Source organism: Accipiter gentilis, chromosome 15 (assembly GCF_929443795.1).
Source record: "Accipiter gentilis chromosome 15, bAccGen1.1, whole genome shotgun sequence".
NCBI classification, from domain to species: Eukaryota; Metazoa; Chordata; class Aves; order Accipitriformes; family Accipitridae; genus Astur; species Astur gentilis.
The window spans coordinates 27,940,335-27,964,468 of record NC_064894.1 but is presented as its reverse complement, the minus strand read 5'-3'; the positions used below and the strand labels follow the sequence as shown (position 1 = coordinate 27,964,468).

Genomic DNA, 24,134 nt, shown 5'->3' with positions numbered 1-24,134 from the left:
ACTGACCGATCAGGGGGCCAGGTCTTTTTCTGCCATGAGGACCAGGTGGACAGCCCCGAGGCCCCTAAGGTGGGCTCTCCCTAGGTCTCAGCTAAGCCTAGTTCTGCATAACACTAGTCATCTCCCTGTCCCCAAGCCTTATAATTTCCATATATAAGACAGACAAGGGATGGGAGTACAATCAGCATTTTTCAGAAGGGAAATCCAGCACTCGAGGTCATTCAGTCACAGACTGGAGATTTCCCGAGTTTTCTTCCAGTGACCTGCGGTCGCTGCTGTTGGCCCAGAGGAGTCCCAATTCAGATGTTAAGTTACTGTCATGGATGATGTCAGGTCACCCTGAGAAATTTCACTAAAGACTTTAGAAAATGTTTTAAGTTTTTCAGGAGTGAATAAGGGAAGTTAAAAACATCTATGAGAAATGTGTACATTCATGATGAATGTTGCCTAGAGAAAGCTACATAAGACTTCCAGTTTGTTCACCTGCAAATTTATTAAAGGGCCTAACAGCATGCAGGTGCCCAAAGAATTACTTCTCTGGCACTCTGGTTCTAAAAACCTGCAGAATGAATCTTCCTCCTTTGCCCAATACAGCTAACCATTAACAGATCAACTACTCAATTTGCATGCTGCTGCCAATGGCCTATTTACATTCGATAGGGAAAGCCTGGAAAGCTCCCAGTTTGAAAAGCTTGCCTGAGTATGGCCCAGAGCAATGGAAAACAGAACAAAGAAGAGAAGAGCTAGTGGCATTTAAAGGTGAGATGCCACAGAGCACAGGCGGGTAAGTAAAATCTGAAGAGAAGGAGCAGCGTGGAAGAAGATGCTGGGCAGCTCTGCTGTGTGTGCTCTTCTCTGAGATTGCCCATCTCTGAGCCAGCAGCAGCCTGGACCAGTGCCTGCTGGTGACTGGGCGCAGTGGGCTGTGACAGCTCCAGAAGACGTACAGCCACACTGCCGGGGCACTCCCCTCCGGCCAGGAACACCACATTCCCTCTCGGACACATTGAGTCAGCCCCAGCGTCGCTAGGATGTGGAAATATTGCTGGCCGTACCTCCGGAGAGTTGTACTGTGCTCAGCCGTGCAGGGTATACCTGGCTGCTGAGTAGAGGAAAAAAAGGAAGCAATAAAACAAAGCAGGGCCAAACAGGGGTCCAACAGGGAGTGACAGTGGGAAAACACAGCTGTACAAATGGTTTTGAAAATGAGAAGTCTGAATCTGTGAAGAAAAAACAAAAAAAAAAAAGGAGAATAAATTTCCTCCTCGTACCCTTGAACTGGACTGCATGCCTCAGCACGGCTGTATGCTGCTCAGCAGAAGTGTGGAGCGAACCACATTTATCTGCTGAGATACGTATTCATCATGTGTTTCAAACGAGCGCACTGCCAGGCCCAGAGAAACTCCAGAGCTCCTGGAGACTCTTAAGCCCTGAGTTTCTCACCTCCGACACCTTCCACGCTGGAATCTCAAATTCAGAGTTCCTTTATTGTTGCATATGGGAAGATCACAGAGCAGCTACTGTAGTGCAACTCTTTCTTTTCAAACATCCGCTTCCCGGTTGTCAACTTTTTTTCCTACAGCACCTCTCATGTAGCTGTGTCTAGTCACTCCCTTTCCTTCCTCCTGCTCTGAGACCTGCAGCTCCACCACTGTAAAAATAGCTGGGGTGGAAGGCTAGCGTCTCTTGCGAGAGAACCGAGATAGCTGTGGTTGCCTGAAACGTGGAAGGACTGCCCAAATGATTCATCTTGCTGCTCCTCCCCAGCCCTTTTCTTGCTTTGCTGCTTTTCCAAAACATTATTTCTTATTTGCAGATAGCTGGTTGTTGTGGCCTTGCTGATGAAACTGTCCTGATGCACCATGGGAAAAAGAAAAGGAAGTTTTAGGAGGTACCTCTCATACCCTTACGGTCATCTGCTGACTTTTCCTTAAGTAGTCCAGGAGTAGCTAAAAATATGCTGAATATAACACACAGAGAGATTATATTTCTCCTAAGGCAAATGGAATATGCAGTAAAAATAAAAGCAAAGAGACTGTGTCCAAACCATCACTCATCAGTAAAAACCTCATTCGGACGTATGGTTATGTTTGCAGTTTTGTGTGATATTTAAATATAACAGGGAGGAACACCAATTTTTTAAAAAAACCCCACTGATCTTAAAATGGAGCAACAATCAAGGCATGTGGATGCATGTGTCCCTTAACTGCATGGGAAGCAGAATTACTTCTGCCCGATCACAACTTCTGAAATCTAGTCTAAAGAATATTCTTCAGATGACCATTAATATATACTACGGTTTAAAAGGGTATCCATTTGCCATATTAAATCTCTACAAGAAAAATTTGTTTGGAAAAGGCAAATAAAGCACATTAGCCTTTCTGCTGAGAAAACACATGCTAGTCAATGTACGAGTCTGGGGAAGGTAGAAATTATTAAAGTTCAGAAATACTCCAAGTTTTCTTTACCCAAAATGTTCTGTTCCTCTGCACTGTTATATTTGCCAGATTGAATGGACTGCTACTGCTCTTTTTTCTTCTCTTTTCTTAATGGCATAGTTTTGAAAAGGCTGCAAACTTATGCTGGGATGATAATCTCCAGCAAATGCCGAGCTGGTTTAAAGAGCACGCTCCTGAACTTTCCTATGGACCTGTTGTAAGCATGCTGGAATTACTTGGAAGATACTATAATCTTTAAATTGTGCTCAGCTGGATTGTCAATTGCCGATGGGGTACTCCAGATAAGTTGCTCCCCTGCAGTCTCACTAAAGTCTGTAGAAACCTATATAATGCTATATTTATTATGTCTGCACCCCTTTTGGCTCCATCCAATGAAAGCCTTTTTTAATAAAAAAAAGGTGGATGTATTCTAGTCACATGAAGATGAAGACTCCATGTAATGAGATAATCTACCTGTGATCTGCTGCCAGCTTGACTGAGACATAGTTCAAGGTAAAATGTGTTTAGAGATCTGAAGTAGTAGATTACCAGCAAAGAAAACATTCCTGTTTCCTTATCTTAGGGAGACTGGCTTCCTGCGAGTTGTGGATTGTCCTCCTGTGTGAAGTACTAAAATACCTTGTTCAGCATTTTCAATTTCATCTTATAGTGATAATGGAGGTTATGGATAATTTCTGTGACTGTTCAGATTCCCTTTTTGCCTCCCATAGTGGGCAGTACTGGAGTTCATGCAGTATCGTAAGAGATGACTCCAAAGCGCACTAATTATATAGGGTTTTCAAAGTACTTTGAAGATGAAAAGTGCTGTATCAGTGCAACTCCAAGTATTATTTATATAGCATACATACTCATTAGAAGAAGCCTAGCTTTAAGTCCCTTTGGGACTAAGGTGGGAGGAAGATTTGGACAAACTCCATGTCCTTGCACTTTCACTGCATCTGCCTGAGGTAGATAACTAGCATTCTTAGCTCCTCTGCTGTCTTCCTTGATTATAAAATACTATGAAAGCGAAAGTGATTGAAGTAAACGTGGACTCCTGTGAGGTGCGACACAAAATTACTTTCTCAGCTGTCAGCCAAAACTTGTAGTGTTTAACGCCTGTGAGATTCATACTGAATGAAATTAATAGAATTAATTCACTCATTCTGAATGAACGAAATAGGAGAAACACCAGCTTGTTAATTAATAGATATTTAATGGAGCAGGATATTCTGAGATATTTGAGTGGCCCTTACCACATGATGCAAGGAAAAAATAATCACTACAGCAAGCTTTTTTAGTGTGAAACGTTAAATACCTGTTGTATCAGTGATATGCAGAAAAGGAGTGGGCCATGGGAGAGGATGGCTGCGTAGGAGGAGTGGAGAAGAAGATGAAGAGAATATTACAGCTCCCAGCTGAAGCCCCAGGCAGAATGGAAGAGGGAAGAATTTCTACAGTTTTCACTATCATCCATGCAGAAATCCCTTCACACCTTTACAGCTAGAATTTTCAGGACAAAGAATGGTGGCAATTGACTAGTTTGCCTCAATTCTACAGGAAATCCTACGGGAAACAATCCAGACCCACTTTCTCTACTCGCACACCCTCTGACAGCACTAATTGAACATCCACCCTAACGCTGAGGGATTGAGTCAGTCCAAAGCCCACAAAGCTGGGGGGTACCAGCAACCAAAGCGGAGGCAGAAGAAGTTCCTCAGAGATTGTCCCACACCTCAGCAAGTTCCACAAGGCCCATGGATTCACGGTTGGGTCCTCTGTGTGCTCCTGAAATAAAACTACAGGGACTTGAATAAAAGAAGGCACTAAGTAAAGCTCAGAGCAGGGTTTTCATCTCGCGTCACTCCAAAAACTCCTTGTCCTCAACAGAAGTATGCCAGGTCAGACCAGGTAGGATTCTGGCCTGTGTAATATTTCTTTGCCTCCGCACACAAACCCCAGGTGACAATCTTACTGTTGGCTATATATTCAGCTTTCAAACAACTATGATGAGTCTCCCAAATATATGGCAGCGTACTCCCAGCGAAACACTTTGAAGTAATGATGCATAGATAATTTTGAATATTCCCCTTTGAATAGGGAAATTCAAAGTATAAGCAGAGCCTGTGTTTTGAAGAGGCTTCCCTGTGGAGTGTGTCCTATTATATGTAAATGCCACTGAGAATAGCATGCAAATATGGTCATTAGTGAAGGTTTGAACTTTTCCAGAACAACTTCAATTTTGAGCCAAGCTACTGCAACCTTCAAAGGCAGCAAACTCTATGACTCAGCAGAAGCTGAGACTGAAAAAGCCTGTTTCAGCAAGGACCGGTGGTTTTAAGATGCTAAAGTATCCAGAGGCTTTTCTAATCCCTTAAGCTATTTTCCATGCTGTTTTCCTATTCAGTTAGTTGCAGACGTGTAAAAGAGAACTACTGCATATTCCATGATTGCACTGTTTTGCTATCAATTGTCATTATATTTCCTTACATACTTGGAGCTGCTTATGGTTTTCCCCTACAGAGCTTATATTATAGATGGAAAAAGGAGGAAGAGGAGGATGAAAAGACTCCTACCTGAGCAATGCTCACAGAAGAGCTACTGAAAACAAAGGCGCTTTCAGCAGCATGGAAAAACTGCTCAGGTGTTTGGGATATGAAAAACTTTCTAACAAGGATGAGGAGAGGCGAAGAGAAGAATTCACTCCTCAGCTGCCCAACCCAGCAGAGTTAGATGCACGTTGTAGAGTACCCTACGCTCCCTTACATAGTCCGGTGTAAATTTGACACGGACATCGCATAAATGTATTTCATTACATTTACAGAATTCACGTCTGTTTGTAAGAACAGCAAACCTTTAGATTACTTTTCATAAACTCGCCCCTGCACTGAGTTACGGTAAAAGGAAAGTTGTGAGGAAATAGTGTGATTACACATATTCAAGTGGTCACCATTCAAGACTTAGTAGCTTATACCCATAAGCTTTTCCTTTGCAGTTGTATCAATGAAAAAATTAGTTGTCATAATATATCTTTCCGGATCCAGTCTGTTTATGTCTGAAACGGAGAGGGACTTTTAACATTGATTTAAATGACTGGAACTCTGGAACTCATGTGAGCATTTTCTGTCAGTTCTAATGGGATGTATGAAACTGCGGTCCAGGCTTGTTTCAAGGAGCAATTTAAATGTCTGAACATTTTCCCTTTTATACTGGCCTAAGCTCACATGTCTCATTTTGTTATGCACATTTCCTCAACATAGTCGCAGAGACCTGGTCTTTTTAAGTGACGGGAGAGTCCACAGTCACCAGAAAGCCATTATTTTTGACCGGTTGACTCCCTTGACTGTGCATTACTAACCCAGTAGAGCCTGTCCCAGGCTTTCTGCCTCCAGCTTCTAGCACTATGCTCCTTCGGCACTTAAAAGGAGTTAGTTAACACACCGCAATCACTGTAAAAACATGTCTGTCTTTGCCCAAGGTGCCTTTGCATTGCAAATTCCAGCAAGCCGGTAAGGCAGAGGCAGCATTTGGACTACCATGAGAAAAGAGTGAGGGCAGCCATTTTGGAGGCAATTAGTCTTAACCTGGTTACCGAGCAGCTCTATCTAGTTATACAGTTTCCAGACGTAGTGCCCATAGATAACACTTGCCACGTATACACGCACAGTGTCGGTATTGCTTCACAGGGTCTCCTGGTAGTGCTGCACATTAGGAATTATTTAAGACAACTTTAAGACAAGCATTCTTTTTCTGTGTCTATCAAAATACCTTTTAAATAAGTACAGGAACCAATAAGCTCTTCCTGTTTCAATCTAGTGATGTGCTAGCATCATGTAATTTACATCTGACACACTTTCCAGGAGTGACAGAGTCTGGGTGTGAATGTGTCCTTGGGCACAGTCAAAAGCACATGGCTGAAGTCAGGGAAAGGCGGTCATCTCTTTCCAGAGCTGATCTTGTAGACCCGTGTTCCTTGGAGCCATTATGTTAGAATAAATCAGAATAAAATGGAGGACCCTCAAATAGTTTCAAGGAACTGAGTCAGGGAATATGTCTCGGTAGTGATTTCTCAGACATGACATATGCTTCTGACCTTACTATCTATGTTGGCAGTAGAAACGAAAGTAATGTGGGACTAGCTTCAACAGCTCTGTACCATCAGAGGATTGGGGTTTTTTTGCCAGAGAAAGAGCCATGCACCCCACCTCCGTTGTCAGAGTCCTCTGGCAGATCTAACTTCAAATGGCTGGAGTGAATAGCATGAGAAAGAAAGGAAGACATCTTTGAGGAGATTATGGCCAATCTGACTCTTTGTATAATACACTGTGTTAAAAAAATATTGTATATCAGGGGTAGTTCACGAGCTCAGTAAAAGGTTCAGTCCTGCCAGGTTTGGATTAGCAGTAAATAGAGAGAATAAGTTCTACAGAAGGAAGGAAAATCCTATTTTCTGCCCTGTTTTGTTTAAATTCTATAAAAGGGAGCAGTGGTAATCGTGGAGGAATTACAAGAGGAATTAAAAGTAGTCCTGACCCAGTCGGGTAGAAACAGCCAACACCAAAACTGGAGGAGGTTTTCATCTGACATATACTTCACATTAACCAGTCAAGGTAACTTCAGATCTGGATCGACTCCCAGAGCTGAGTTGCAAAACTCTGCCCCTTACATCAGTACTTTTTCTTTTCTTGAACCGATACCAAGGTACAGCAAAATTCTGACTGAAATGCCAGCACGGTGGTGATGCGCAGTCGAGCCAGTGATGCTGCGTAGCACAGCAGACGGCCGTGGTTCTGGAACAGTGAGACAAGTACATCAGTTAAAAATGACTGATTTCAGGGGGTGTGACAGGTACCCTCACAAAGTTTGCTCCAGTTCTCGAACTATTGCTGTAGTTTCCACTTTAAATATGGAAATTTCATTTCTAAATTAGGAAATAACCTTCAGTGTGTGCTCACTGTATTTAAAACATTTTGAAATTACATGATCTGCATATAGATTTTAGGCTGTCTGTAACTTGTCCTTCTAACTTTACTTTTTACAGACATTTCAATTACTGGGGCAGGGTGGGGGCCTTAGGATGAATTTGCCTTTTTTCAAAATACTGCTACACAAAACACCAGCACAAATTTAAATACTTAACAGGTTTTGAATGTGGGTTTTCTTGCCGTTTTGTTTGTAACCCTGCTTTTGTTTTCATTACTTTCAGAGACGTGTATTTTTACAAGATCTTTTCCAGTTTTCCTTCAATATCTAACATATCCTCCTACAGAGGTTGAGAAGTATTCGCTAGCATCGTATCACAGGTTAATTTTTGTCAGCTGCAGACAATGCAACAGCTGCCACAAAGATGTACCGGCAGAAAGCGTATAAAGAATTGGATGAACGGCACACAAAATTATGTCACTGTGATGACTTTGAAGTGCGTAATAAATACGCTCCACAGGAATAAATCTAGGTGGGAGAAATGGCCCATGGAATGTCTTCACCCTACACATGCACACACATGCACAACCACCAAAAAATCACTCGGAGCGCCTCGGCACTGAAGCACTAATTTACATCAGTCGTCCAAGATGCCCCAAGGAACCGAGTCCTTAAGCTGGGACGTACCTGACAATCAGCCTGTGCAGGAGACACTAGATTTTGTCTCAGGGTGAGCCCTTCTCTGGATGTTTCTGCATCCACCTTTCCAAGGGCATGATCCTCACAAAACGCTTGGAATGCCCTTCCCTGTGTCCAGACAAACTAGGACAAGCCAGCCTAAATATGACTCATTGTTATTATTTAAGGAATACTCCAAGGAGTCCTTCCTTGTGCTGGTGCTTGTGCAGTATCTCTCAGAGCTGTAAATTCACTACCACCGCCCTGCTCATTTTCCTCCTTCTCTACTAACAGGAGGGAGAAGAATTTGGACTTAAAATGACAAGCAAATGTGAAAGGGAAAGTTGTATAACTGGATGACCATTGTATTTTGATTTTTAAATAAAAAAGGAGTTGAACCATCTTTCCTTTAGAGTCCAATGCTGGAAAGGCAAGTACTGTATATCTTCATTAGTGACAGGGACTGAAAGCATGAAGCAGTAGACAGTATGTGAAATCCCAGCCTTATCAAAACCGGCACCTTCCTCCCATTGACTCTGAAGGAATAAGGATTTCATTCCAGAAGCTGAAACTGACTGTCAGTCAAGCAATCCAATTACATGGGGAATGTAAACCAGAGGCAATGATTTCATATTGCTGCATCTAGGTCGTATATAAAAACTGCTTGAAAAATTACGTGGCAGTATCTTACTACTATCTTTTTTATAACAGTTTGCAAATAAATGTATATTTTCGGAGGCTCATGGCAATATTTGAATTACAGTAGTTCATCCTAAATATGACTTTGTTCCAGGAGCGGCACAAACGATGCTTGTTTTTCCAGTGTTGCGAGGGTATCTGAATCTGGTCCTGTGAAATTTCAGTTCAAAGTAAATCCAGATGAATTAAATGAAGAATACTGCTGAAATACAGAGCAGAAAAAAGTGGGGAAAAATGAAGAGGGAAAGAAGACGTTTCGATTATATGACTGAAACAAAAGTTATATGGACATATAAAACAGTAAAAGACAATTAGAAAATATATTTATACTAAATTAAAACTTTATTGACTAATGTTCTCCAGACAACATGATCCGACGGACTATGGTTGCATACATGCAATGAAGTTGAACACAACAGTAGTTTAACATGGAATGTCAAACAAATTAATATAATGTATTAAATGAAACAATTTATCTGTGTTGCTGCAAAATAAAACCAAGCTATGTATTTCCTTGGTCAATCTGTGTTCAGCTAAGAGGCTATGCATTTGAAGAAACTGGTAGATTTCTTTAGCATATATTTCAAATAAATTAGCTAGAATTGTACTCTTTAAAAATCCTTTCAACTTCACTTGCATTTCAAACAAAATCTACGTGTAAACACTAAAGTTGCTAGAGCCATCTAGAAAGACCTAACTGTCAAACTCGGAGTGGACATTACAGTTCAGTAAATGTGACTATTTAGAACAAGAAAAATACCAGTTACTGCAAAAGTCATGTAGGCATACTTTATTATTAATCCAGCACAAAGCATTTCTTCTAAGTTTCTCACATAAAAGACTAAAGCTTGCTTACAGTACTACATCTTCTATCATTCAAGCATCATTATTACCTATCAGGGAGATTGACTAGATGACCTAATGGGTCTTTTCCACCCCTAACTTCTACAAAAGAAAACCATTCATGCCAGCAAGAACATGGTTCGCTACATCTTAGGCTTGATCCTGTAGCCCTCATTCAGGCAAAACTCCCACTGACTTAGAAGAGAGATTCTCCAGAGCACGACATCCAGGATTAGGCCCTTTTTTGTTTTTTTTATTTTTTAAAAAAGCATCCATTTCGGATACATGGAAAATATTCTATAGAATTAAAAAAATATAATGACATGTGCTTCACTTGCATTGAAGGAATCAGAGAATGTAAACACCATAGTGGCCCACATCTTCACAATATCCATGCAAAAGTGTCAACTGCAAGTAATCTGTGTGCGTTTATTTCTCACCGTACGCTTCTGAGGGTGTTTTGTGTATACCTTTACCTCCACATCCACACAGATTTGTACACCCTTAATATACACAAAGGTGTGATAAAATGCGCCAAAGGCAGTTGCTTGCCTGTCTTGACACTTAAATCTGCAAGTGGCAGCAAACTGGGTTTTATATGATACTCATTAGACTACACGTGAGCAGCAGGACACGAATATTGCTGTGGGCAAGAGAGAGTGGTTGCTGGTTCTACAAGTGTGGAGCCATCCCACTTATGCACATCACAAAATCGACCTGCTTGAAGGGCTGGAAAAGCAGGTGATCAAAGTATTTCTTGGTGGGCCACGTGTGAAATTTGAGTTGAATGATTCAAAGGCTGTAGATTGTCCTCACAGGAGCCTTTCGACAACCTGGAGGACCTTGTAGGAAAGTTTACCTTCAAAGTGCACTTTCTAAGAATGGAATGTTCTTGACAGGGAAATGATCAGAGGCAATCCTGGACTTTTTTGCTTGTTGAATAGGAAAAATGTTTTCATCTTCAGGCAGTGCTTCACCCTGACAAATGTGAGTTCAGTTATTATTGGCTTTTAGTATTACAGAAGATTCTTTAGAAACAAACATGATAGCACACACACACACACATACACTCAGATATTTACAGCCTTTCTAGAAAAACACCCCCCTACCTTAGTACTTACTACCTATCTTTTTCCATTTTTTTTTTTTTTTTTTTAGTATTTAAATTCTTTAAACCAGCTACATTAAATACCAATGTGTACTGTACCACCCCACACCAACCCACATCCCCCCCAAAAAAAACCAGCAAGTATTTTAAAAGTTTGTTCGCTTGTTTGTTTTTATGATTGTTAAAATCTCCTGCTTGAGACTGTTAAGTACCACCTCCGCTGGAACAAGATCAGCACTGACTGCATCTTCCGACGCACGTCGTTTCATAGTTGAGCAAGTACTGCAGCTAGAAGCTTAGATCTCCAGGTCGTCGGGTCGAGGCCTGCTGCTGGCTCGGCTGCTGGCTCTGCTGGGAGGCCTCTGGTCCACAATGGTGAGGGGTTGCAGCTCGTGTCCCGACGCCAGTTTTTTAGTGTTCTGGTGCTCGTCGGAGAAGTCGAAGGGCTGGGCGTGCGAGTTGGAGATGGTGCTGCCAGCCTGGCCCATTCTGTTCTGCTCCGCGCTGTAGTTGGCCCAGTTTTGCTCGCTGGCTTGCTTATTGTAGTTACGACAGGAGGAATTGTTCCTGTCTCCGGTAACGAGCTTGTACCCCGGGGGAGACATGGGAGACAAGGGGGCGGTGGGTGAGGAGCAGCCATTGTAATAAGCGTATTTGGGGGAGCCGCAGTCCTTGGAAGGGCTTATGGCGCCGCTGTGGGAGTAGGGGTCGGTTTTCCCTTTCACGCGATCCTTGACACCCTTGAAGAACACATAGAAAAGCTCGATGATGTTCAAGGCAAGAGACACCAAGGACACGACCAGCATGAAGAGGATGAAGATGGTTTTCTCAGTTGGACGGGAGAGGAAACAGTCCACCCGGTGCGGGCACGGATCTCGCTCGCAGGTGTAGATGGCATTCAGGCTAAACCCATAAATGTACCACTGTATCAGCAAGAAAGCCACCTCGAAGACAGATTTAAACAGGATGCTGATGATGTAAGTACGGAGCAGTCCCCCACGCATCTTCACTTTGCCATGCTCTTCGATCCCATACTTGAATTTCTTAATTTCTATTTGCTTGAGGTGCATATCCACATTCACACCATCGTTTTGGACCACCTTGAGCTCTTCTTCTCTTTTGTTCAGCTTCTCTTCTTTCCTCATTACGTAGAACACGTGCGCCAGGTACAAAAGGGTAGGTACAGACACAAATATGATCTGCAGAACCCAGAAGCGCACGTGGGAGATGGGGAAGGACTTGTCATAGCAGACGTTCTCGCAACCGGGCTGTTGAGTGTTGCACCGGAAAGCCGACTGTTCATCTCCCCAAGCTGATTCAACTGCTGTCCCCAGTAGCAGGATTCGGAAAATAAAGAGGACAGACAGCCACACTTTCCCTCCTGCAGTAGAATAGGCTTGAACCTTGTCAAGAAGTTTTCCCAAGGCACTCCAATCACCCATCTTCACAGGATGCTGGCTAAAGAAGGAAACAAAGGGGAAAAAAAAAGAGTGATGGTTAAAATGGAGCTTTAATACCTTTGATACACTGAATCACAGATCAGCACTAATCGAGCAGTGATTCCAGCTTTGTTTTAATACATGTGTTTTACATGATACGACAAGAAACCAGACTTTCAGTTAGTCTGCAGGTGGAGTGGGAAGTCAGGGAAGCTGAAAAGAGAAGGTAACATAAAATGTCTCAGAGCGCAGTGAAAAAGAGGTTTCTAATTTCACTCCAGTTTTCACGAAGTCCATGACAACCCTCCGCTGCCACCGTGGTTGGCTCACCTTCTTCGGTGGCAGCCTCAGTTCAATGGTCTCCGCCTGCCTCAGGTGGAGCAGAGCTGCGACACGCTGCCGGAGCAGGGTGTGAAGTACTTCGTGGAACTGCCCGAATATGCTAGGGATAAAGGAAAGAGTTCTCTCTTTCAGTGGGGATCACTCACAGTACCTTTTATGTTCTTCACCCTTTAGAAGAATTAAGAAAGCAAACCGTAGTATAACCTAAATACAAAAGGTTATACTAAGTTAATGTTAGGGTTGGATACCTAAAATTTTATGATTGCAAAATGTGTGCTAGTTCTCCTACAGCAAGATTAAACTGAGCTCTTGCATATCACTGCATTGTGTGTAATACAGTTAAGAGTATAGCTCCTAATGATGCCAAGTTTATACTACACTCAACTTCAGAAAAAACTTGCTATCTAAATAAAGTTTATACATTAGTATTTGCAGCACAAAGACCAGAGTAAGTACTCTTTACCTATAGTTTTATGAAGGACCCAAAAATAGTAAACACGTGAAGCATAGCTAAGCTCATGTTAACCATATTGGAGGAACTGGTTTCCTGTTTATCTGTGGCTTGCTTAATTTATTGTAGTTTCAGCTTTGTATTTGAATCTTTCCGTATTTAAATTCCTTCACTTTGTTTTGAAAGTAAAGAAAGATTTAGCAAGAAAAAAAGGTAAATGAGCTCTTTCTGTTTTTAAGGCAACTCCTGGCGTGCAGTGTGCATTCCAAGTGTTGAAAACTGCAAATTTAAACTGTCTCTCTCGACTCCAGTTTTAAAGTGCGCATTTCTGGGACACAGGCAGCTTCTCGGAGATATCTGGAAACACACAGGATGACATAAAAGAAATGAAATGGTTTACTTGATGTTCTAGATTCCTAGGAAAACCAAAGTTCACTAAAAGATTTTTATCAACTGGAGAATAGTAACCTTATCTGCATAAAAACTTACATTTTAACTCGCCCCACATGAACAAGCATGTGAAATCAGGCACATAAAAGGAAAAATAGTCACAAAGTCTTCCTTTTAAAATAGATGCTGCTGGGTATAGGTATTTGTTCCGTGCATGCTGAGTAATCCCTTCCTGGTATTAATAGTTGTGATAATGTCCAAATGATTTCCTTCCCATCGCATCACGGATATATTCCCTAGCGAAGGTAATTTACAGAAAAAGCCCTTTTTGGATAATTCATAAAATAGGAAATTCTAGCGCAAGGAGATTTTCTTTCAAGAAGCAGTGAGTCACTGGAAACACAAGATTATAAGTCTGGCAAACTCAATCATAACAATAGATGCCAAATAAAAACACACCGTTCCTGCCATCGGAAAGAGTCTGAGAGAATAATGGGAGACAAGTGTTTCAAGTCCTCGCTCCAATAGCTCCGAGATGCCAATTATCTTTGAACCCCTGAAAAATATCCCAGGGCCATTTCCTGACGTTTACCCACTGCGGCGTGCAGACCCTTCCTCCCGTAATTAGTCCTTTGCGTGAAGGAAGCCCCATCAAAGGATCAGGCCTGCTTTGGACTTTTAAATCGGGAAGCCTCCTCTGTCGGGAGGAGTACGCGGCGTGTTTTCTCTCTGACATATCCCTTCGGCCATCCCCAGTTTTAGTCCTTCCCAGGAAAGGCTCGTTTGTCTTTACGGGCTCGGGGTGGCAGAGAAGGAGTCGGGCACGGGAGCGCGGAGGTCTCCGGGAAGGCTGGAATGAAACGTGTGTGCGTTCCTCCTCAGGCTGGGATTGTTCAAACAGAGAACAGCCTGTAACTCTACAACACGTGAAGTTTGTTTTAAGGGCAAGCTATTTGCTCCATGCCCTAGAAGTGGAAGTGGACAGAAGGAGCCTTTTTTCAAGTGACAGCTTCTTGATTTAATTAGTCGGCTTTCCGATGATTCAAAACTACTGCATTAACAGACTTTCCTCAGACTCAACGTGGGGGTTTTTTTACCGTCTAAATGTTATTTCAGATTGAAAGTTTGATTAAGAAAACAGAGGACGTGTTATTTCTAGGCAGTGATGTGTTGTTTGTTTTTTAATTACGCTCCACTCTGGTCCATTAATGCAATGTGATTTACTTCAGTTTTGACCTACTTAATCGCACACCTGCAATATTTTGAGAATTTACTACCTATTTTTTAATTTGCTTCAGCATGCAAAATTGCTAAGTTTCATTTATGTCCTCTGGCAATATAAACTCCAGGAGGAAACATTCCATGCTTGAATTACTCATACATAGTTTTGAAAAGCAACTTTTTTTTAAAGAGATCAGTTACACGCTAGCCTTTGCCAGTGATAAAAAAACCCACATCAATTCAAAACATTGTACTGTTAATCAGATAACCTTGCGGTGGCACAAATATATTATTCCTTTGCTTAAGTGGATTCCATTGCTTTATGAAACACAGTACTTCGTTTTGTTGTAGAGAAAATTCATTCATCGGATCTAACGTGTTTACTTTCAGGGCACTGAAAGTCCAGTTTTATTAACTGGTTACAATATCTGTTTACTAAGTATAAAAAGAGGTTTTGTATCAAACAGTTATTTAAGTATATTCTAGCTTTATAAACAGTTTAAAATGGATGGCAGATAACCTTTAAAAATAGTTCTTCAGCATTCTGGACTTAAACTTCTTTTAACACTTCCAAACACCTTAAATGAGTCCACCAAATGACACAGGTTGACTTGATCAATTGATACAATTTCAGTACTTCAGGAATTTAAGGAGATGGCTGGTGATGAGTACGTGCGTTTCATGAGTTCTCACTGATTATTACTTTACAGGATTATAACTTTTTTCTGAGACAGACTAATGCTGGCCTAGGAAACTCTTTAAAAGGTGGATTTTTTCCAGGTCCTACTGTGTGCGGGTAAAGATAGGAAAAAAAGCCATAGAACAGCAGGAGATATGACAGCATTCATCTGCATGTGTTTTGGATGACCACATATTTAAGAAATTTGATTTGTAAGCCACAATTAAGAAATTCTAGAACTATTTTTTATGGACGGCATTCATCATGTCATCTGGTTCATATTTTCCAGGAAGAATAATGCAAACTCAGTGCTGTGGTAACATGCCCAGGTCTGACTACAGGGTAAGAAGGTCTACATGCTAGTGGATGGAGGAGCACTAAGGGTTAGAGTGGGATCTAAAATGGGATTGTGCAGCTGAAGCTGTTGGGAAACAGGCCAAAGGTTTGGTTTTCCAACCTTTCCTACCTTTTTATGTGTGTTCACACACACATAAATGGCCAACAAAAGAGAAGATTCTGGACCTTGAGTATCAACCAGCTTGAGTATTTCCCAAGAGCAAGCAGCATTGCAGAGAAAGTGGCCGAGATGTACAACTGATGGGATTTGGGTGGGTTGGAATAGGGAAGGCTAGTTTTCTGAAATCTTACAAAAATCAGCGAATGTCTTCCAGACAGTCCCCTGGGAAGGTGCAGTTAATTTGTAGGTCTGCAGATGAGCTGCAGTTCACTTCATCCCCTGGACAAAGATTACGCACTAACTGGTTGCAGTAACTTCAGTTTAAAGTGTCACAACTGTGTGTTTCTTTAGTCGTCTGCTAGTTTTGCTGATGGTCAGCCACTAGTGGATTGGCCCCACAGCCTTTGCCTCTCCTGTGTTGTACCCTCTCCACCTAATGCAGTTCTAAAGCACAGTTTAAAAGCAACCATAAGCACTTTCTTAGACATTCTCTAGTTGTACAAGTCAGGTCTGCCCAGATTCATCCCTCTCCTGACTCACTTTGGAATTAAGAGAAGAAACGCTGAATTCCCCAAGGGGACCTCGGGTCCTCTGATGCTCCTGCTTGCAGATTTTAAAATCTGGACTTCTAAAACGTACGTGTGGCATAAACAACAGACCAGAGAAATTCAGTGGGTTACGGGGGGGTGGGGGGTGGGGGGGGGAGACACCAGAGACTGGGGGAAAGAGAGCAACTTATCTGATGAAACAGATACATTGCTCAATGTCATCTAACCTTCCTCATGCCCACAGGAATCCTTGGCCTAAACCGATGTTCATTTCAGAGACAAATAAAATTAATCTTTCGGGCTTGCATAATATGAGAGCTGAGATAACCATACAGTGTTGAATCTGTCTGCGCTCCTGAGCGCAGAAGCATTCAGATTTATGTCGCAAATCAAATCCCTTGTGTCCCTCTCTCCCCTCTCCTGAACCCAGCCTGCTGCTCGCCCTTCTCCCATTTGTATGCTTGTTAGGTATCATGGGCCAGTGCCAGTGTTTGGCTTTGAAGTTTCTGAAGGAAACACTTCAGTAAACATCCCAAAGACTAGAGGCTTAAATTCTGCAGCGTAGTGTGCTGTCCAGATGTTAAAAATGGCAGGATGAAAGCTTCACGCAAGTCCTCCAACTTGCTCCCTATGTGCACACGCACACACATACAAGTCAGGCACAAGGTGTCTGTAGCCCATTTTTGTCCCCGTTACCAGGGGTTTTCATCATAAATCTCACATATGAAAACCAAAAGGAACTCCTCAGACAAAATATGCCACTGGATGAGGCTCGCTGGTTATCTCAAGGCAAAACGTGAGGACACACATAAGCACACAATATTCTCGTTTAAGAGGAGAACGTGTTACTCGATAAGATAGACTCTGTGCTTCGTCTGTCTTTCAGCTGAAGGCTTTTTTTCCTGCCTCCTCGTGTTGCTCTTTAACTACTGGCAAGCAGCAGGCAACAACTGCTCTAAGGAATCACTCCAAGTCTTGCAACGTAAAAAGCTTTTCAGTTCTCCAAGAGATGCTGCTCAAGCAGTTTTTCCTCTGCATTTTGGTATTTAAGCCTTCAAGGTAATGTAAAGGGAATGTGTCATATTGGGATTATGACACATATTGTGGATATTCTTGCACGGTTCTTCCTACACAACTTTCATTTGTATCTACCCAAGACGCTCACAGGCATTGCCAACGTGGTAAGGCATATCATGATATCTCACATTCCTTCGCTAAAATCCCTCACCGAGGTTGCTAAAACAGAGTAACTATACACAAACCAGGTTAAAAATCCATAACCCACGTCTGGATTTTATCACATCATTTTAAAAGAAAGGGGGAAAACTTATCAGGAAGACCACGTGAAAGTCACCACTTTAGTAGCTGCAGCATTTAACAAAGCACCTAATTAAGAACCTTACTCTGCACAAACTATTAGGCATCAATCAGGATTTCCATATGAAAGCAAAATGCGTGGGGCAGAAATGGGACCCACTCAGGACAAGGTCTCCCTGTTACTAACTTCTGATGCAATTTCGGTCCCACAGAGGAGACCGAAGCGCACCTCGAGTTTTTTTTTTTTCTTTAAAGGAGCTCATTTAGTCTTGAGACAAGTACAGCGAGAAACGATTTCACCCAAACACTGCAACAAGTCTGCGAGTCAGCCCGGCAGTTACAACTTCACCGCAGCTTCTCCTTCAGTGGAACGAGGTTAGAAGTTGTAAAAGTGTAATGTTTGAAGAACTGTGTAGAAACATGACAAAAGAAAGCAAAGAATTCCTACAAGTTCGAACTTGGCACTTTAAGAGAACTTAAGCTTTTATAGATGTGTATTTTTAAACACGTTCAACCGTCGGCGCAACAACACAAAATTCTCAGGGTGAAAAATAAGTCTTTTCAGAAAAAGTGATACACAAAAAGATGAAGAAGGAAAACTTTCAACTTACCCTCGCTGCTCAGCAGTGAAACTGGATCAGAATACTTCTTTGGAGGGTTAAAGTAAAATGGAAGAGCACGTTCAGGCACTCAGACCTGTCTATTTAAAGTTTAAAAGTCTACTGCTGTTTTCTATTTTTCATCCTTCCTTCCCCACTAATGAAAGAAAAGTGCTGATACCTCGTAAAAGTTTTTTCTAAGTTGGAACACTGGGAGAGCTTTTTAACAAGTTTTCAAGCCTCTGACTGTGAAAGAGGAGGGGAAAAGGAGGGGTAGCAGCCCAGGAGGAGGGGCTGGCTGCAAATGGAGAGGAGGAAGGTGGGGGAGGAGGGAAAGAAGTGAAGGCACAGCAAAAAACCAGCCTGGGGAAAAGGAGAGAGCCAAGGCATCAGAGTCCACTCCTGCTGATGTAGCAAAACAAATATAAGGGCAGTCAGCAGGCACCCCACAACCTCCCCCCCCCCCCCCCCCCCCTTCCCCGGTCACTGAGGGCACCTGGGTGGCACTTGGTCCAGAGCTGGGCTGGCCCCGGATGGATGCAACGGAGTTTCGCTCCGAGGAAAGGGAAAAATGCGTGAAAGGGATTAATGGGTAACCAGCGTGAACCTCCTGGATGCTGGGGCTGGACCGCAGAGCTGCTGTCTCCCCGCGCTCCTGGCCACCACGTATTAGAGGAAGCCCTCTGCAGCCCTCTCGACTTTTTGTTGTGAACCCAGCTTTGTTCGCTTAGGTCTGTTTCCTTTACGTGCACACATGAAAGTACACACCAGGAGCAGCATGTTTGTTTCTACAGGAGATACCCATCACGCATTTTTTTATTATTATTTGTGTGTGTGTGTGTGTGTGTGTGTGTGTGTCCATCCCATGGGAGAAATGAAGAAATGATCTCACATTCCAGGAAACTCTTTCCAGGAAACTTCAGAAAATAAAGCATAGTACAGAGAAACAGTCTTCAATAGTGAGAAGAAATGCTCCTGGTAATTTTTGAGCACATTTTACAGAATAAAAGCGTGCTCCGAAGCTGATCTATTTAATTAGAACGAACTACTTTGGCTTTGCTCCTGACCAGTCCCTGGTTAAACACTCCTCGAAAAATGTAGAACAGAGATTAATTTATTTCTCTGCCTGTGTTAAGCTCCTCACACATGGGGTCCAAACTGCATTAGAAATTGGTCTCGGACTTGTTTGTGTCATGGGGTATTGGCTCCTCTGTGGGACTGCTTAAGAGCTTCTCTAGAACTGTACGTGGTTAGATAGTTCTCAATGAAGTTTCACATTGGGGTTGTACCAGACTCATTTGGGTTTCAATTCATGTTCTTCTCATGGGCTATTTCTGGGCTCAGTAGCGTGGATGAGCATTTTTTGCTCTTTAAAGGCTATAAAGGAGGGGAGAAGTCCAGTAATAGCCATAGAAAGGTTCCCAAATAAAGGTCCTTTTTACAGTTTCTTCTTGAAATAATGAATGTTACACTCTACAACACCACCTAGATATTACTGCTTATTTTTCACAGCCCTTACCTCCTGCTTTTCACCTAGAACTCTCCGGAGCAGAGAACTAAGACAAGATCTTTGTAGAAGGATACTCAGTGGGAGGCTTTGAAGCTCGGGAACAAACACACGGTCGTGGTTCTTGCTCTGGAGCCGTTTGTAGCAGACCACACTGCCTCCTGTTTGAGAAAAAGAGCTAGTACACTACAACTGTACACCTTCCATTCTCCTTCCTCCGGCTACAGACAGAGACGGCTGATTTCCCTAGCTTGCCCCCTTTCCTTTGATACTAGCTGTTAGTTTTGACAGCTTTTGTAGTTTTTACAGTTGTCCAAGCCATATGGCAAAAAGAAACTTTTTCTTCATGTTCTCCGAGTGTTGTTTTCAAGTTGCTTTTTCTCCTCACAGTAAGGGAGAAATGGAGCTTTGTGCTTAACAGGCTGTGGGCCCTTTTTCTTGAGAATCAAATAATTGTAATATACACATGATAGCATTTCACTGCCTTCAAGACAATGGCATAGAGAGTGAGCAGAGTACACATAATGCTGCTGCTCCTGCCCCATAAAACACTGGTTATTCCAGAGCAAAGTACAAAACGCCACTAACATGGCTAATGTGTGTGCCGATGCTGAGAAAATGAGGAGATTTGGGATGTCGTATACGTTGGTGCTGAAAAAGCTGCCCCTTAGGAAAGCAGAATTTTGCTAGGAAAAAAACTTGAATTACGGCATGCTAGAATACAATGCTATTATTTCCTGTCAAAGCCAGCAGAATCACAGGGTCCAGCTTGCCCGGTCTTGCATTTTTCTGCGTATCTTCCTGTATAGGCTTTGAAATTTTTCAAACATTCTGTTTTTAAAAGAAAGACCGAGAACTATTTCTCCACCTACATAAACAAACAGCATTTGTGAGAAGCCCAAGATTCTTAAAGTCCACTTTGGAAAACTAAAACGTATGTTAGTAACAAGGGAAGAATAATTTTGCAGCAATAATAAGCATAGCACTTGGCTTTGCTACGGCATTATCCACATGAAAAGGGAAATTTTTTCACGTCTCCACCGTGATACTGTGTAGAATTAGGAAGAACTATTAAAAGTCCTGATAAAAATGCCTTGGAAATGTCTCTTAGAGTTTGGAAATATGTCTCTGTGATCATGTTTCACAGCCTATTACCAGAACATATTCAGCTTCAGATGATGCAATGATCTACCATTTCACAAGGTTACCAGAAAGTCTCGCACTCATTTGCATCGCAATGGAAATAAGCTTTTCAGATTGAACAAATGTCTTCACACACAACCCCTCTTCAGCTGAAGCTGTGTTCAGCAGGAAAGCACAGGGGTGTCAGACCTGAGATATTTGCAAGTCTGTTCTTAATTACGGACTAAGAGACGGGTAAGAAGATCACAGTTCGATTTGAAGCCTTGTATTGTGGAACACAGACTCTTTTTCCTCGATAGGCGTGAAGGTTTTTGGGCCCACAGCTCTCTGGGACCTATTTTCCCAACTATTGACATTTTGCCTTCTGGAGCAAACAGGGTTGTGTTGTGAAACAACCTTTCAGCATGGCATTGCTCGGACTCCAGAACCTGTTTGTCTCTGCTTTGGCAGGCTGCAGCACAACCCGTACGTGCACGTTCGCACCGCGACCCAAATCGGTGCCGGAGCCCAGGCTCATCAAGTGCATCTCTGGGACTGAACCTTGGGGCGGCTTCCACAGGATTTCTGTCCACTCTCTGCTGAATCCTCAGCCGAATCAGTGAAATAGATCAGAGCCCATAGTACCGCTGCTGCTTTTCTACACAGATTTACCAAAGGGAACCATAAATTGGATTATTTAGTATTTGCAGCCTTTGACACAGATTCATGGTTATTAAAGAACTCAGTCCACGGTTTTCTTTCTATTTATTACCTGAACACAAGTACAGAATTCTGTACAGAAACTTTTTCCTCATATTGCCTCCAAATACTCCTTCAAAAATATTTTAGTAACCCGATTCGCCAGGAAAGCCCTAGTGCATGTTTCATTTGGAAGGCTCTCCAGTCCTTTGACCATTACAAAATTTCCCGTTGATACCAGTGGGGTTCATGGTCTACTTCCAGTTAAGCATGTCTGTGATTTAGGGAGCTCTTAAGGCAAATAGCATGTCTTCACTTGTTTTCAATTTGTTTGCAAATTCACTTCCCAGTACTCCCATGCACAGCAGTGCTCTCGTCCCGTGCAATTTGGGAGCGGAGTCCATGGGCCGAGTAAACTGAGCTGAATATACAGTAAACTGAGAGGAATATACATGCAATACAGATTTTCTTGGGCGCCTTTCAAGGCAGCTGTGCAGTCACCCACGTCCCTGGATGGCACGTAAGCTTCGGCACGTTTTCACCGATATCCCTTCTCGCACATTTGGCTTTAAAGACAGCCTTGTGAATAATGCGTGGCCCTGTTTCATCCCCTATTGAGGTAAAGCTGCTCAGAACATCCAAGGAACAATAATGCGGTATTTCTTGATTACCTAAGCACATAAATGTGCAGACTAATGATTTTTTTTTTTTTTTTTTTAAAAAAAGCAGCCACTGGTTTTCGCTTGTTTGAGGAATTTACATCACGTAGAAATATAACACAGCTTTGAAGTTGCTGGCCACAGCGCTTGCACGTTCTCTCGGCTGGGGTGACTGGGCTGGAGCCCACTGGAACCTGCACCCAGCACCCTCGGGTCTGCAAAACACAGCGAGTTTCAAAGGGTCATCGCTCCTTCAAAGCAAAGTCAGTTAAAGGTAATTGTCACCCCTCAAGGCAGTAGCTGTTCCCACTTGGGTGGCACAGCACCCAGCATATAAGAGAATATTTTCTGTTCATCGTAAGGACAGTAATAACAGAAAGTAGGATAATCACAAGCCTGTCTCAGAGTGAGCACGCTTGCCATTCCTTTTTGGAACTGGTCTCTCAGATTCATTTGCTACGGGGCTATTAAAGCTAGATATTCCCCAGGGGAAAAGGAGGCTTAGTCAGCGTTAAGATAGCTTCTGCTCTTACTGATCTGCCTGCAAAAGAAAAAAACCTGCTATTTTAAGAGACCCCGTGGAAATTCATCAAGACCTAAGCACCGCAGATGAAAGCACGGCGAAGTTCTCCGTGACAGATGCCATCGGATTGGAGCCCAGCCTAGCAAATAGTCACTATTCTCCGGAAATATTTTGCACTGTTGCACAGTCATCTGTCTAGAATCTCGGAGTGTTTTATAAATATCAACATAGAGCAAGTTACATTATATTAACCTCTTTTACGGAGATGGGAAGTTTGTCATGGAGAATATCAACAGCTCTTCTGAGTCATAGACAGCTCATGGCAAAACCAGGATGAGGAGCAAAATTTCTTAATGCTGGTCTCCATCCTTTAAGCCCCAAATTATTCTGTCCTATTTTCTAGTTGCTTTTTGAAATTTCAACTAGCAGTGCAAACAGCTAAATGGGTGTTTCTTTTTAAAATTGATGAGGATCGCAGAGAAGGAAAATAAGTGTTCCAAGTTTGGGGTGATTGTTTCCTTTCTGGTCTTTGTGCTGGTCGGTGCCTGCCACTTCATACCCCCAACATCTCACCCCAACTTGTTCATGGTGGGACTCGGCTTGCTCACTTTCCCATGCTACATTTAGAAATATGAATTCACTCCTGGCTCACTGATGGACAGAAAGGGAGAAAGGTAATACATGGAGGCTGTGCCAAGGAACTTCTAAACCTCATTACAGACAGCTTAAACACCAAAACAGTTGGTCTCCGAAGGATTTATCCCACCATTGTAACTGATTCCAATCAATATCTCTTCTGAGCTAACTGCCCCTCTAGAAAGACACTAGAAAACCATTCAAACAAAGAATGGAGTTCAGAGATCCTTATGAATTTGGCTCCACCTTCTGTACACAGTGAAAATAAACATGAATTAAATTGGAGCTTGAATGTCAGTTAAGCTTTTTGTTTATTTTATTTTCCATTTGACTTTCAAAAATCCTGCACTGAGATGGTCTCACAGTATTTTGTGAACTTTTATTTCTCTATATTGGTGGTGAGGTTTTCCAGTCATTTGGTTCCAAAGGATGGTTTTTTTTAAAACAAACATGGCCATTTCAGGTTTTCAAACCATAGAGTAACATAGTGTGAAAGTAATGTAGTCTTTCACAAAACAGTCTTTAAATTTCTTCAGGGGGTCTTGCAATGACTGAATACATTAGCGATGAAATAAAACAAAATTTCAGAATATGTATTGACACCATCTGCTACTTACTGTGATGGGTAATCTCACTGAATCCAATAAATCTGCACACATTAAGTACTACCCAGCAATGTAAATAAAGGCAATACAGCCAAACTCCAAAATAGGAACCTGCACAAATAAAAGAAAATCAGAGCAGCTAACTCCCCCAAAATACCTACTCAGCTGAAGATACTTTTGGACCTTTATTGATGACCTTTAATGAAGAAAATATTTTCTTCATTACCAAACAGAAAATCAGCTGTGCAATA

The 24,134-nt window shown here is 42.3% G+C and overlaps 1 protein-coding gene across 1 annotated transcript; it reads right to left on the bottom strand.

The window, feature by feature from the left end:
* Positions 1-9,061: 9,061 nt before the first annotated feature.
* On the bottom strand, positions 9,062-18,374 carry GJA1 (gap junction protein alpha 1). The gene is made up of 2 exons (XM_049818168.1): positions 18,145-18,374; positions 9,062-12,147 (listed from the first exon to the last, which is right to left on the bottom strand). Exon 2 carries the CDS (start codon positions 12,129-12,131, stop codon positions 10,986-10,988), a length of 1,146 nt encoding a protein of 381 aa, XP_049674125.1. The 5' UTR covers positions 12,132-12,147; positions 18,145-18,374; the 3' UTR covers positions 9,062-10,985.
* Positions 18,375-24,134: the final 5,760 nt, after the last annotated feature.